This window comes from Anser cygnoides, chromosome 2 (assembly GCF_040182565.1).
Source record: "Anser cygnoides isolate HZ-2024a breed goose chromosome 2, Taihu_goose_T2T_genome, whole genome shotgun sequence".
Lineage (NCBI taxonomy): Eukaryota > Metazoa > Chordata > Aves > Anseriformes > Anatidae > Anser > Anser cygnoides.
The window spans coordinates 129,774,026-129,790,716 of NC_089874.1; the positions used below are offsets into that span (position 1 = coordinate 129,774,026).

Consider the following 16,691-nt stretch of genomic DNA (forward strand, 5'->3'; position numbering starts at 1 on the left):
AAACCCAAACCTTTCTTGCCGGCTGCCCGCGTTCAGCACCACAGCGGGGGACAGCTCCCGGCCCTGCCCGCGTCGCGCGGCTCCTCTGCCAACCTCGCCGTGCTGGATGGAGAGCGGAGTCACACAGCATCCTGCCTCTTTGGTTTGTTAGTGTGGGGGGTTGGTTTGCTTTGTTTTGCTTTGCTTTGCTTTGCTTTTGAAAATGAAACCCTAAAGGAAATTTAGGAAGGTCAAATGAAACCAGCAAAAAGCTCTGCAGAAGTTATTTCATAAAGCCTTTAATATGACTCCTGAAGTTATTTTTGTGTGCTTATCTGTAATGCAGAGTAAATCCCTTCCACTATTCCACAGTAAATAAAACTTTAGTTAGATATTCTTTCCATTTTCACCTATATTAAATGACTGAATTGATTAAAATAGTTGCATCATAATTAAGAGCTAGTACAAAATCCACTGCTGTCAATAATGACTGACAAATTCATGGACTTATGCAAATCCTACTGAAATAAATAAATAGTTACATAAAGAAGCAGCAGCAGCAATTCCTATTAACTTCCACTGACTCTGGGTCTGCTATTCCTTCTGCATTAAAAAGTGGTGGGCAATTTGCTATTTATCATGATATAATTGATTGCAAGCATCCAGCTCAGATGGCCTTTTGCTATTCTACAAAAACAATATTAGAACTGACTCAATATGGCTTTTAATCTAGGTTAGCAAGTCCATGAAATGCTGAGTGGCACTGTGCTAAATAAACAGTATACAGGGTTGTCTCCATTCATAACTGAATAAATATGCATCTTCCCAGGCTGTGTAGAGAGCCTTCATCTGTGACTACTTAAGGCCTATGATATTTGCCAAACAGGTTCCCCAAGTATCATCCTCATGTCATGCTCATGATTATTTACAGAAGGTTCCTTTGGGCCTGTGTTGCCACTGAAGATCCAGCTAACAGTCATGCTCACAATACATTGGCTTGTACCTTTGTCTAGTACAATCTCTGATCTCCAAGATCTCTGTCACCACTCTTTTGTCACAATATTTAGTAACTTGTATTGGGTTTACCTGGCAAGGTTTTGGTAGCAGGGGACTGCAGGGGTGGCCTCTGTGAGAAGGGTCTAGCAGCTGCCCCATGTTAGATAAGGGCCAGTTTCAGTCAGATACGAAGGAACCCACTGCTGGCCAGAGCCGAGATAATAAGAGATGCTGTTTACACCTCTGTTAGAGAATATTTAAAAGGGGAAAAAATAATAAAAATAAATAAATAAACTGCTGCACAACAGCAGCTGGGAGAGTGAGGAGTGAGACTCCAAGGTCAGTGCAGAAGGAGGGCAGGAGGTGCTCCAGACCCCATTCCCCGTTCCCCTGTGCCACTCAAGGGGAGGAGGTGGAAAAGGGTAGATAGGGGGAACGTAGTTTTAGTTTGATTTTGTTTGTTTGTTTGTTTGTTTTCTCACTGCTCTAGCTTGCTAGTAATAGGTAATACATTTCATTAATCTCCCTATGCTGAGTCTGTTTTGGTCATGATAACAATTGCTGAGTGATCTCCCTGTCCTTATCTCAACCCCTGAGCCCTTTTCATTGTATTTTCTCCCCTTTGAGGAAAGGGAGTGAGAGAGTGGTTGTGGTGGAGCTCGGCTGTCCAGCTGAGTAAAACCACCACGTAAATATATCCTGTAAATTTTAGGGGTATTGTACTCGATTTTCTACTATGTACCTAATATGCCACTAGTGTTCTAGTGAACTTTAATGGTCCCCATGTTCAGATACATACAGACTCACTCTATACTCCCTGGGCCCTCATTTTGCCATGTTATCCATGGGAAGATTGCCTTATACCAAACGACCTCTGTATTCAGCCACAATCAAGTGGACAAAGCCACATTTTACTAAATCTTGATGCTGAAATTCTAGGTGGTGCAAACCCTAAAGTCTTTCTTCCTTAAAAGAATAATTAAGTCTTTAAGTAAATGCAGTTTGGCCACCACAGAGTGCAGGAGAGACATATTCTGTTACTGTTATCTTAATAGCATTAATACAAAAAGCAGTAATTTACATGTGACAGAATGCAGGAGAAATGTATTTTTGTTACTGTTAATTTAAACCAGAAGTACACCAGGCTGCCTAGCATGAGAACATTTCCTAAGCAGATTTATCCTCTCTGAGGATCTAGGTCTTCTAAGGCAAATACTAGTCTATGGAATGGAAAGTTCAGCACAAAGTGGAAGACCAGCGGACATGGTAAGACCGTGGAAAGAAAAATGAGTTTATGCAGGGCTTTCAAGCAGGAAAGGATATCAGTTACACAGAAAGGCTTCATGACTGAAATTCTGAAGGAGAAGTTACGCCAGGGCAGTAGTATTCTTTCAGCTCAGGTAGACCTGAGCTAGTAGTATAAGCTAGTTTTAAAATACCTACCTCAAATATAGCTGTGCTAAGAGGTTTCAATGACCTAACGGTAAAATCTCACCTAAAACTACTGGTTACTCTTCCTTCTGCTAGACTTATTATCGTCATTGCGATCATGATGGTGCTATCACCATTAGTCTCCCATACATACTGAAATTGGTATGCAGCAAACAGCTACTCCTGAGACCTGAAGGACCTGAAGAACCCCACTTTGCAGAAGTGGCTGTCCCTCTGACTACCTGCCCTCAGCTTCATTACAACACATGTTGGTTCCTAGTCTGGGCGGTCTTTGTAGGACAGCACGTCCCTGAACACACGCTACTTAAGAAGTGACTACTTAAGTGGAGCCACCACTGAACTTCATGGAACCATGAATAAGCATCTAGAAGTACTTGAATTCACTGGCTTATTGGGAACTTGTTTCTGTCAGGCTGAGCTACAGACAGATGAGTGGCTACTCATCTACTGGTGAAATAGTAGCCACTTCTCATACCTGAAGGTGTGATAGGGAGTATGTATGGAGCTAGTCAAGAAATCTTCAGTGAAAACCTCCCAGATGAGCATTTCTACCCTAAGCTTTTAAGGTGACATTCATCCCAATGCAAAGAGACAAAAGGAAAGACTGTGCATCACTTAGTCCCCAGAAAAGTACAACACGAAAAGCTTAAGTCTTCGCACATAGAGGCTAATGTCAGGCTTAATGAATATCCCTGAAAGATCAATGTAGAACATTCAGATGGAGTTCTTAAAAAATACTAATAATAATGGTCCAGGGAAAAGTGGAGATGAAAGGTCAGAATTCTAAATAATGTCATCAAGGAAAGAGATCATGGGTAGCAGAGAGAAGCTGTTCAGTGATTACACATGTTGTCAGAGCCATTATCTTGAAAGGGCAATTGTGATAGAACTGTAAGATGAATTAAATTCATGTTGTTCTGTTAAATTATACTCATCTCCTCCATCTTATTTTTCAAAAATTAAACACTGTAGTCTATGTGGACTGTTAGACCTGTTCCTGGCATCTGCAACTTATGCTAGAGAGGTAGAAAGTTATGCTAGAGAGGTAGAAAGAGATGAAAGGGGTACTCTGAAAGGGTAGATATGCATAAATAGTGGAAATTTTCATTTGTAGTAATGTTTTGCATAACTACAAACATAACTGTAATATAACTGTAATACAACTACAAAGGATACCTGTTTTGAGACTTTATAACAGAATGATATAAACTTCTTTCTTGAATAGTATATTCATGTACCATGAAATTCTGTCTACACTATTGCAAGTACTAACTCAGCTCTGATAATGATAAAGCAGGGGCTGAGGTCATGGTACTTGACCTAAATGAAAGTTAATGTCTTATTTATTTACTTTTAAGATAAGCTTAAATTTGCATATAGGTCTAATATTAGTAATTAGCAATGATTTTTTCCATTACTTAAGGAGTATTTGCAAACATAGACATTTATTCTTACAAAATTTTCAGTGCTGCAGATCTATTAAGATTGGTTGGAATTTGCATGCTTAAAGTTTGCCTTATCTCCATAGCATTCCAATTTAGACCAGATGCAAACAGGCCTTTCCCTGCTGTTATCTTTTTTTTTTTTTAATGTCTCCTGGCCAAGGATCCTTTATCAATTAAGAGCAGTAGCCAGTAGCGGCCATATCCTGTTATTGGTAGCAAAATGTCTTGCCTTTTTGTTGAACGTTTTCAGTGGGTCCTGTTGAAACCTCAGATTCAAATTAACAGACTAAGTCTGCCAGATTGGTCACAATGTGAGTTGTGTCACACCTGTCTGTATTTTGAGCGCAAAATTCACAAGTACTAGCAAGCAGGTATAAGCTAACCCTATCCCCTCTGCAGAACAGCATAATGTAGAATCACGGGCCAGAAGCAAGATGCTTTTAACTGGGAAGTCCCAGGGACACAGTGAAGGGAGGCAGTGATGAGACCAGGGACAAAGATGCTGTCTCGTGACATTGTTTTGCAGTGTCTAGCCAGAAAGAGCAAGGACAGCTACTGAAGGCAGCTCCATGGTGCTGTACTGACAAGTGCTGCTGTTAGGTGGTAAAAGATCCTTGTACTAACCCATTTTATACAAACATATAAATGCATTTGTGCTTTGCACTGCTGGAAGAAAGTATAAAAACCCCTTCCCCTAAATATCTACAGACCGATGTCCGCACACCTTGAAATTTCTCATATGATAACGCTTATATCTGGAAGGCAGCTCATTGTGTAGCGCTGTCTTTGCTGCTCCAGTCAGCATCTTGGTTGGATAATCTCAGGTGCCAAGAACAGGACACACTCAGATGTGGGCAGATGTACAAGATAAGTGATAGTGTTTCTATTGAGCAAAACTTTTCATTCAGCTACAAACTTAACACCACAGTCTTGAGACAATTTTAAAAGAGAGAGGGGGAAAGATGGAAGGAGTGTGAGAGTGTGTGAGAGAGTGAACTTCACTTTCTAGAATTAGATATGTCCTTAAGTTTCGTGGAGAGTAGAGTCAAGCTGAAGGCAAGCTGGAAGCTCTGTGACTGGCTAAGGACACTTTTGTACAAGATGCAGCATGGTTTACTGGCTACAGATTTATCTGAAGAACCTAAACCAGCTTCATATATCTATCTGCCCAAATTGAGATCTAAACACACTTATCCCAAGAGCAAATACTTCTGAGAATATATAGGCAATTATAGCTAAGTGCCCAGGAAACTTGATTAGTTCTCCAGAAATAACTGTTTGCTTATCAGAAGTCTTTAAGGAGCTGACCAATGACTATTTGTCTGTTTTGCTTTTCTAAAGCCAGAGCTAAAGATACTGCCAGAATACTTTGTAAGAAGATAATGTCATAAATTTAGAGGCAGAAGGAGAAGAATATGTAATGGCCTGATAAACTTCAGTGCCTATGCAAACTGAATTCTGAAAAGTAATGAAACTTTATTGTCATCTGTTACTTAAATGGACTAGATCCTACCTGGGAACAAAAATTTAGGAAACATTACTAATACTGTTTTAACTTAATTACAGTTAGAAATCTATATTCATCAGATATACTGCATTGGCTGTTAGATATGGCTGAAGTTAATTTTCCCCAAGTGTGAACTTAATGTATACTTTTTCTTTGCTTTATATAACAATTGCACTGGTGTCTTGATTATGTCAGAAGCCTTTTCAGAGTGTTAGTTGTTGCGGAACCACAAGGAGCAATTTGAAGCCTGTTCCATTACTATCTTTATCTTCTGCCTCAGTTTGTATGCTCATTCTATGCAGAAATCCTCACAGTGCTTGCAATACTGAGTGATGAGACGAGAAAGTATATTGCATGGATGCACACAAAAAAAGCTGAGTTTTAGTCGCAATTTAATACTGGAAAATCACTAAATTTTCAGGAGACTGCTACCGCTCCATGATACCCAAAAATGAGAAACAACATTATCTGGAGCAGCCTGTTAAGTGATGTTTTACTCATTTCATCAGCAGTAGATTCAAATGCCTTATATTCGGCTCATAATGAAGGATTTTCAACATGTCCTTTCTTCTGGAAATTTTTGCAATTTATAAGGAAATATTTTTAAAGTTTAATAAGAGTTGAATTTTTGATGTGTTTTTGTAGAGCCATAGCTAAATGACATAAGCCACCAGAACAACTTACTTAAGCAGAATACTGTTTATTTTCTGAAGTGCAAATTAAAAATAACGTGTCAAGAATTATATTGCTAAGCTGTGATCATGGATTGATTACCTGAAGTGCAAAGAATTTTCAAGGCATTTCAGTCCAGAACACAGTTCCAGAAACATGTCCCAGCAGACAGGAAGTTTTGCTAGTAAAGATCCAGTCAGAGGATTATTTTTTTTTTTACTCTTCTGTATCAGCATAGCTAGCCTAGCAGATTGCTGCAGACCTTTCTTATAAACTCAGTGCTTCTGTTGGTATAAACTACATCTGTTCAATGGGGATTTACCGGCAAAATGTGATCTGCAGTGTAGATCTTTATGTAGACTCAGAAAAGAGAATCACTTCCTCTTCTTCTCATAGTTGCTATTATTCTTTCTACTGATCCTCTGTCACTCTTTGTCTAATGACTTGGAAAATGTAATCAATTGCAATAATTAAAACATGCTGTGTGTGAATCATGCAGAACTTTAATTACAGAACAAAGTCTCAGACAAATGAAAGTTTGAGATTCTAGAAGTAGAATAAACCAAAACACTTTTCTTTGCTGTATTTTTTCCCCAATGGTACACTCATACAGATGATATCAAGGGAATGATTCTCCCCCTCTACTCCAGTCTTGTAAGACTTCACACGGAGTATTGCATTCAGGTTTGGGGCTCCAAGTATAAGAAGGACTTCAACCTCTTTTGAGCAAGTCCAGAGGAGGGCCACAAGGATGATCAGAGGGCTGGAGCACCTCTCCTATGAAGACAGGCTGAGGGAGTTGGGGTTGTGCAGCCTGGAGAAGAGAAGGCTCTGGGGAGACCTTACACTGACCTTCAGTACCTAAAGGGGGCCTACAGGAAAGCTGAAGGGGGACTCTTTGTCAAGGAGTATAGAGATAGGACAAGGGGGAAAGGCTTTAAACTGAAAGAGGGTAGGTTTAGGTTAGCTATAAGAAGGAAATTCTTTACTGTGAGGCCCTGGCACAGGTTGCCCAGAGAAGCTGTGGATGCCCCATCCCTGGAGGTGTTCAAGACCAGGTTGGATGGGGCTTGGAGCAACCTGGTCTGGTGGGAGGTGTCCCTGCCCATGGCAGGGGGTTTGGAACTATATGATCTTTAAGGTCCCTTCCAACCCAAACCATTCTGGGATTCTATATATATAAAACACTAAAAATCTCAGTCTTGTTATTGTGTATATTTTATTAAAAGAGCTGGCAGAGTACAGATTCGCATGGTGCCGCCATCTGAACGTGTGGCTTGAACAAACAGCTAGTTATTGTGAATGAAATACTCTGGGTGGCAACTCTGGACATGCAGATTATATATTCAAACCTATGAAATGACCTGTCTTGTATGCAATTTTAACACTGTCACACAGTGAAAGAAGGGGTGCTATAAAGTGACTCACCTCTTTCCTAGGATCTTTTGTATGCTGGTGAATATCTAGGCATAAAATAAATTCCATATGAGAGACTTTGAAAGACCAGTGTTTCCTAATGAAAATTGATGTGATGACAATCGGACAGCCATGTTCTCATGATTTTATTTTCTAAGAACAATGCATGTCAAATAATTGTGTCCTTGTATTCTACAACATTTTTTTCCATGCTATTATTAGCATGTTGATGAAGGCCAAAATGAGGAAGCCATCAGTTTGACTGACAGAAACTGCAAGCTCAACAATTCAGATCTGTGCCATGTTTAGTATGTGTTTATTTGTTCTTTGAATTTTGAAAGCATAATTATATTATTGAGTAGGTTAGAGAACCCAAGCATGCACTATTTATTTCACAGTAATTTCAGTGAAGTGGAGAACCTACTATATTTAAGCTTCAAACCTTTTCACAGTGAAATCTGATACAGCCAGCTTTCACAGTCTGGATGGCAGTTGTTGCTCCACAATAGTGTTTCCTTTTGTCTGCCTCTGCCCTGGCTACAGGCCATCACAAATTCCATCATTCAGCCCTGCCTAAGTGTGCAGTGTTATTGCCTTCATTTTATTTATCATGTTAACAAATTCTTTACTAAGATTGGCCTCTTTTTCTGTTGTGGGTAGCAGAAGCTTTAAAGGGATGTATGACCCCCTAAACAGCACAGATGAACCAGAGTATGTCTTCTGGATGGGCTGTTTGAAGAATGAAGACAGTTGATTCACAACTCACCTGACAGGAGGAATAAATGAATCTTATTCCCCTAATAAATACAACTCAAAAGAAAAATGGCAGAAGCAGCACTGGAAGGGAGGAATGCAAATCTTTCTGAAACACTTCAAAATATGAAAGGTGCTACCTGTTCTGTACTATTTTTAGCCGAAAAGGGACAAATACAGCACATAAGTACATGATGCCAAATATGAACCCTCATGAGTAATTTTGGTTTGTGCTTAGAGAGCTGACTTCATGTTTATTAAGCCACATCTGAAACAGGCTTACTGCTATTTTTCTCACAGATACGAGATGGCATTTCCATCTCTAGAACTGTTATCACTGCTGCAGCCAATCGCTTCCCTTATACTAATCACACCTGTATTCTGCCCAGCTGCATCTCACTCTGGTTGGGTATCACAGCAATTTTATCAGACCTAGTGTGTCCTTGGAAGTACACCAAACATCACCAAATGGATTTAACAGCATCATTTCTGAGAAATGAAAGCAAACGCTTTTAAGAATGAGCTTAAACTGAGCCTTAAAACATAAAATAATGTCAGTATTTTTAATGAAAGCTTGGATTTACTTAGGACTCCTAACCAAAGCAATAATGTATTTTTACCCAAGTAAACTGTTATAATAGCTTTCTCATCACTTTAACACTTTGCACACCATCTCAAAGTTGTCTGTATTACCTTGAATATGAATAAGCAAACTTTGTAAAAGAAACATTATGTTCTCTGATAAATCTATTTCTGGTTTCATAATATTGGTTCTGTAAATGAGAATGACCAGCAATTCTGAGCAACATGGCAGGGCATCAGGCATGAGGTGCCTGAACCTCATTAAAATGAATGATAACATATTTCATAGAACCCAACTCCTGAAACAGAAATCAAAGCATTATTAGAAAGTATTCATCTACTTCCATATTTTAATGATTATGAGAAACTGGGTTCACTTTCATCCTAGTGTGTACTTTTTAATGTATTAAACCTCTCTACCTAATTCAGAGTCAATGTCTTCAACTCTTGTAGCACCTAAAATTTGCTCAGGCATTGCAATTAGACAGGCCTAGTCCCCTGAACAATACCTCTTGTTTTCTTAGCTTTGGCTTTTGACTCATAAATTAAGGCATGACTAGGAAGGTATGCACGTACTAAACTGACAGCTCACACATTGTATTACCCAATCGTTTCTCTGCACTGGGTACAGTTTTACATAATTGCACTTCATGCAGAAAACTAATAGATTAATGTTCTGCACGTTGATAGGAACTTTATATTCTTCACTTGATAACTTGCAACACTACGTATTACCTCCATTTGTAATTTGAAAAATAGTAAGATGAGATGTGGCTTGCCTTTCTGAAATGAATTGGCTTACCAAAGACAGTAAAACAATCAGATTTTGACCATGTCTAGATGATTCTAATGTTTTCTCTCTGTGCAAAAATCAAAACATTAAAACCAAATAATGAATGCAGGAGTCAAAACAGCTTCCATCATTCTGAGTTTATTTGACACAAACAGATCCTGACAAATACACTTGCATCAGTCTAACCAAAACATTGTTTATTTTGTTTTACAGATTTTGGCCATTGTGTCCATTCTGTTCATCGTACTGTCCACTATTGCTTTGTCTCTTAACACACTGCCAGAGCTTCAAGAAATAGATGAATTTGGGCAGCCAAATGACAACCCTCAGCTAGCACACGTTGAAGCTGTGTGTATTGCTTGGTTTACCATGGAGTACCTTTTACGTTTTCTGTCCTCACCAAATAAGTGGAAATTCTTCAAAGGCCCATTAAATGTCATTGACTTACTGGCTATCTTGCCATACTATGTCACCATTTTCCTCACAGAGTCCAATAAAAGTGTACTGCAGTTCCAAAACGTCAGACGTGTGGTTCAGATATTTCGTATTATGAGGATCTTAAGGATTCTTAAACTTGCCAGACATTCAACAGGCCTTCAATCTTTAGGTTTTACTCTCAGGCGGAGTTACAATGAATTGGGCTTGTTGATATTATTTTTAGCCATGGGAATAATGATATTTTCAAGTCTTGTATTCTTTGCTGAAAAGGATGAGGATGCTACAAAATTTACCAGTATTCCTGCATCATTCTGGTGGGCAACAATTACTATGACTACTGTAGGATACGGCGACATTTATCCTAAGACTTTATTAGGTAAAATAGTTGGAGGACTTTGCTGTATTGCTGGAGTGCTGGTCATAGCCCTGCCCATACCAATTATTGTGAACAATTTCTCAGAGTTTTACAAGGAGCAGAAAAGACAGGAGAAGGCAATTAAGAGGAGAGAAGCACTTGAGAGAGCTAAAAGAAATGGCAGCATTGTCTCCATGAACCTGAAAGATGCCTTTGCTCGCAGTATGGAAATGATAGATGTAGCAGTAGATCCAAGTAAGCCTGGAGAAGCAGCTAACCCGAAGGAGACAGTCGATGACAACCACCTTTCCCCAAGCCGGTGGAAATGGGCCAGAAGGACAATGTCTGAAACAAGCTCAAACAAGTCTTATGAGAACAAATACCAAGAAGTTAGTCAACAAGACTCCCATGAGCAATTAAACAATGCTGCAACATCCTCCAGCCCACAGCACCTCAGTGCCCAGAAATTGGAAATGTTATATAACGAAATTACTAAAACCCAGTCTCAGCCTAATCTGAACGCTGGTTACCAAGACCAGTCAGCAAAGCCACCCATGTATGAAGAAGAAATAGAGATGGAAGAAGTTACAGGCCAGAGAGATCCGTTGCCACCTGGACCTACAGACATCATAACAGACATGAGAAGCACATCCAGTATTGACAGCTTTGCCAGCTGTGCCACTGACTTCACGGAAACAGAGCGGTCTCCTCTTTCTTTGTTTCCTAGCTCTCACTTGCAAATGAGATTCCCAACTGATTCTGTTAACCCAGAAGACAACCAAAGAGTAAGGAGTTCTCAGTTTATACCATTCACAAAAGACAGAATGTTTTCTCCAACAGATATCACCTTTGACTATAATCCAATCGACAGAGCTGTTATCAGTGATGGCAGTGGATCCCAAGCTGTTTTGCATGGTCATTTACATATTGACACTGCCATGGAAAGCCCAAAAAGTTCTCTGAAAGGTAGCAATCCATTAAAATCCAGATCCCTTAAGGTTAATTTTAAAGACAATAGAGGTGGTGCTCCACAAACGCCACCTAGCACTGCAAGGCCACTGCCAGTGATGGCAGGAGCAGACTTTACCCAGGCTACCCCTCAGCACATCAGCACCATTCTCCTGGAAGAAAATTCACCCCAAGGTGAACGACCTTTACTTGGTGCTGACACATCAGGACTTTGTCAAGGACCTTCCAAAAAATCATCCCCTCTGTTTCCCAAACAAAAAATTTTCACTTTCCCTTCAAAAGAAAGGAGAAGCTTCACCGAAATAGACACTGGAGAAGAAGAAGAGTTTATGGAGTTACACAGTATAAAACATGAGAAACAACAGGATATCAAGACAAATTGCTGTGGGGATAAACACAGTGATGGCAACCATTTAACAGAGGAGCCACAGGTCAGCTCTTCACCCAAAAGCATGAGTCACAACTGTACTCAAGACATTTACCATGCTGTGGGTGAGGTAAAAAAAGACAGTAACCAAGAAGGTCACAAAATGGAAAACCATTTATTTGCCCCAGAAATTCATTCAAGTCCAGGAGAAACTGGTTACTGTCCCACACGTGAAACTAGCATGTGACTAGTTACAAGAGCAATAAAAATACTTTTTCTTAAGCCACAGTTAGTAATGCCTATGAACTAAAACATGGAAAGCCTCAAAAAGTGCATAAAATGTTATTTTTGCATGGCATGAAGAATTGTTTAGTTTAAATACTGTTTAATTAAAAAATAAGACTGCTTTTTGTAACAAATTGAAAACAAAAAAAAAAAAAGGAAAAAAATTGATTCAAGAACAGTGAATAAAATAAAGAGAGCTCTGTTAGGAGCCAGTGTTCTGCAACATCTGACATTTTTGATCCTTTCACTTATGATTGTAGACAGGTTTTGAACTCTTTTAACTTTTTTGTTTTCTTGATTACAACGAATTTTAGAATTTGCACATGAAAGGATGAAATGTCAATGCATGCATTCATAATGATGTGAAACAAGGTGCTTCGAGCTTGCAAAATGCATATATGTGTAAATAGTTTGGGGTTGGGGGGAAAGCTACTGTTAACAAGGATTTATGGAAAAAGAATTTCCTGGGACACAGGTACTTCCTTCACAGCGTGCTGCCTGGAGGTTTTGTACAGACTTATGTTGCAAAATTGCAACTTCTACTTAAAGCATCTCACATATCTTGCTTTCTGTTAAAAAGCTCATGATATATCTGTTAATTAAGGGACTACAGTATTTTAGTTTATCTGTGCTGTAAATTGTAGTGGTTTTTTTGTGTTTTTTTTTTTTTTTAATTTGCATAATTTTTGTTATTGCATTTGTCAGTTTAGTTAATGATCCAATGAGGAAAAGCAAAGATTTAATGACCAGAACTTGAAGCATTTGATACTTTTATAGAATACTGCCAACATTTCATAACTAAGAAAAAAAAAAGTTCCATTTTAAATTTAAAAAAAAAAAAGAAAAAACAAACAATATAGAATTATTTCTGTGGCAATAAATTGTGCCAAAGGCTATATAGACATATTCAAAAGTTCTCATCTTAGTATATTTGGTCTTAACAGAAATATAACCCACGTTCTTTTTTCCTTTGATTTAAAAATATTTGCTTCTATGTGATCTTTGAGAACTCTTGACAGCTCTCCTTCCCTTCTAGCTCCAAATCAGTGCCCACACTTCAGTAATGGCAGTGCTATTAAAGCCATCATGGGGTAAGGTCGTAAGAGACAAGCTTAAACTGACAGAAAGTATCACCTGAGTCACCAGCTTTGCCTCAACCCATATTCCAATGACTGTTCCAAAAGCTGAGCATAGGCTTTTCCTTATAAAGGGAAATGTCAATAGTTCCAGTGACACTTGCCAAAGCATCTTTGGTTTCCCTGACATTCTCCAGCTATGTATCCTTTCTGTAAAATATGTTGAACCAAAGCCTTCATGACAAAGTACAAACTTAACCGCTGTCTGAAAAAGCTATTAATTTTTAGCCAGCACCAGTAGCTTCCTGTGCTATAATAATAATAATAAAATAACTATACATTGCTTGTATTTCCTAAATCCTAAAATCCTAATCATAAGCAAAAGTATGCAGCTACACATACATGCCCTATGAAACTGATTTCTGCTGAATTTGGATGCTCCCTCAACCAATTTCTTACAAAGCTGTAAGTTTTGTAAGAGCAGTAAGTCCAGCCTCACAGCCAGAGGGTCCAGCAGTTAAGTCTGATGAGCATCAATTCCCTCCGTGGGCCTGTTGCCTGAGATTGAGCCTCTCACTTCCCTAAGCACAAAAGGGAGATAATGCTTCTTCCGGGTCAGGAGTCTAACAATAAACATGCAAAGACTGAGACAAGAATGGGAACCTTAAAAGCACTTTAGACTAACCAAGATGTGGTTGAAAACTACAGGCTTCTACTTCCCGTAGTGGAACTTGGCTACTTTTTACTCATGTGTCATTTTCTGTCATTTAAATGAGTAAAAATCAGCACCTAGTGCATTTAATGTAAAAGAACAAGCATTTTATTGCAACATTGCCCTCTGCTTGAGACAGCTGGGCTGATGCCACAGACCTCACTCAAGCCTGCCACATGGAAAAGAGGCAAGTTTGAAAAGCTTTGAAACACAGACTCTGGTGGCTGGACCAAATAATAAGCACAGAACAGTCCCTTTGTTTAAATATATATCTATATATATTTGTAAGGTTAGATTTCCACAACACGGTAACATCGAGGTATGTATTCAGTCATTCGAAACACTGGGAATATAATGTTATTTCTTCAGAACAATGTCTGGTCATTAATTCTCAAAATAAATAAATAAAAAAAAAAAAGAGTTGTTTTTTGTCCTTAGTTGCAGTTCATTGCAACTTGTTGCTGCATTCAATTTTACCTATTTATATGGCATCCTGCTTAACATTTCAATCATATTGTGTCTCACTGTTCCAAAACTTAGCTCTGAAATACTTTATAGTCATTAATCTTATTTTTTTTTTCTTGCTAGATATTTTCAGTGACAAAAACTAAATGCCAGTCAATTTTTATATGCCTAAAGCGTTGGTTTGTATTTTCTATGTGCAGTTTTAATGAAATCACATGGGCCTGTTCTGTCTGCCTTTACATCCTAGTGGACTAATGAAGACCAAATGAAGTCCAAACGGGACTTGATCCCATGCTCTGGATCCACAGAAAAATCCCACTCAAGATAATGGTGTTGTTCTAGCAAGACTGAGGTCTGTGCCCTGTTCCTACTGTGTGCTTTTTCCCTCAGCTGACCCTTACACTTTCAGAAAGGCCCCTCAGATCTGTGCCACTTTTTGGAAACGGAGGAGTCCAGCCACAGGGAACTTTTTTGCAGGAGCAGAAATTTGAGCTCTAAGCTCTCCTGAGCTAAACCAGTACTTTATGCAAACCTGATTCTGCCCTATGAAAATCACTAAAAATTCAATAGTGGTAAAATTAAAACCTCAATCCTTGTGCAGATGAATTGCTCCTGAAACCAATGTAAGTCTGCCAGAAAAAGGGAATAACTGAAAGTAAACTGAATAACTGAAAGTAAATGAGAGTAAATGACTCTTGAGTAAAATCAACAGGAGCTTTAACTGTGTAAGCCAGATGAGAAGACCAGGCCTTTATTCACTGTCGTATTTTAAATGTTTTCAGAGAAGCACAGTTATTTTGAAATTGTACAAGCAAAAGAAACATAATTCTCTTTATTAACAGATGTTGTGGGTTTTTCTTAAATTTTGAAAGAAAAAGGGTCAAGCTTTAGAAGTGCTTTTGTTAAAATTTCATTGATTCATTATATGCTTTTGACTACGCTGAATATTATTTCCAGAATCACAGGTTTAGACATTTGGTATTTCCAGTCTTGGCCGCATACATGTGATCCACTCCTGAATACCTAGCTCATGGCTAAATCCTGATCAAAGTACTTGAGTAGTTGCAGGACTGGACCTAACTTTTATTTTAGCACAGCATGTATAAGAAATGCAGTCCAGGATCTCTTCATTCATCATGGATTTGAATTGCTATGTAGCGAATTATGCAAAACTACCTGAGTATATTTTCTGCCGTTCTAAAATTTCAAAGCCATTTCAGACCTATTGCCCATTCACCACAGTAAGGGGAGTGCTGGAGTCAGTCTCCAAAAGATGTGGAATTTCAAAACAGCTTAAGGAGTCTTGAGATGAAGTTCCTCCCCTGTGCACCTGAAAGGAGTCTGATTCTTCGTATCGCTGGAAAATGAAGATTGTTCAGGGAGATAGCTTTGCAATCAATCTATTTTTTATATTTTGTACTAACTACAAAATCCTTATTCAAAGTTTTAATTAATTTTCAATGATGAAACCAAATGTACACATTTAAAGGATGCTCATAGAGTAATCAGAACAATTTTTGAGTAAATAGTCATGTTAATCCAAATCCAGGGTGGGGGGAATAACATATCGCACAAACTGCAAAGTAAGTTCATGCAGGAAAGCTGTTTACAGGGGAAGCATATAAGAATGTAACATGGTGTAGGAAGTTATTGCACTAGAGAATTTCTATAAAATACACTTTTTTAAACAAAAACACAAAAGGCCTTTTAATGCTTCATTGTATAGAATACAGGAGCTTCTGTGCTAATGCAGAAATCTAATGCACTGTGTCCTCACACAAATGCACTTCAAAATTGGTCTCAAAATTCAAACAGTGATGTAAAAGAGGTGATATCTGATCCAACACTAGAGCAACTGACTTAAAGAGCTGTTTCTTTTTAGCACAAGATTATGTAACCAAAAGTGAGTGCAGAAAACTGTATTTTTGCCTATAACAAATACATAAATCACAATGGCAATTGACTTCTTGAGTTTCTTCATACCAGGTAACACCTGGCAACATTTTTATATTCTTTATACACTTCTCTAAGTGAAAAAGAACTTGTTCATTTAAAACTAGATCTCTTTCCCTACACGTACCCTGAGCTTGTTTCTGTTTCCTTTGATCTGTTTGAAACAAGTTTTAGCTTCAAACTGTTTAATTAACTCCTTCAACCTCATCTCTAAGGCACAGTTCAGTACAAATACCACTTGTCTTTTTCAAGTCCCATTGTAAATACAGCCTGCCTGCTAAAAATGTCCAGGGCCTTCCTAACTGTCTTCTTTTCATTCATTTAATTTTGGGGTCATTTGGACAGAAAAAAAAGTTCTATATTTTGTTCATGTAAAAACAAAATTAAAAGAAAAAAAAAGAAAAAAGCAAAGAATATGTTTTTTGAAAGTAGTCAGCACAGATCAAGCAGGAAATGCAAATACAACAAAGGGGGAA

The 16,691-nt window shown here is 38.4% G+C and overlaps 1 protein-coding gene across 1 annotated transcript in view; it reads left to right on the forward strand.

Moving 5' to 3' along the window:
- The window catches only part of KCNB2 (potassium voltage-gated channel subfamily B member 2), a 195,948-nt gene extending 183,114 nt beyond the window's left edge, over positions 1-12,834 (forward strand). Inside the window, exon 3 of the mRNA XM_048077005.2 lies at positions 9,809-12,834. Coding sequence (XP_047932962.2) covers positions 9,809-11,971 — 2,163 coding nt within the window. The 3' untranslated portion in view covers positions 11,972-12,834. The remainder of the gene's footprint in view (positions 1-9,808) is intronic.
- The last annotated feature ends 3,857 nt before the right edge of the window (positions 12,835-16,691 follow it).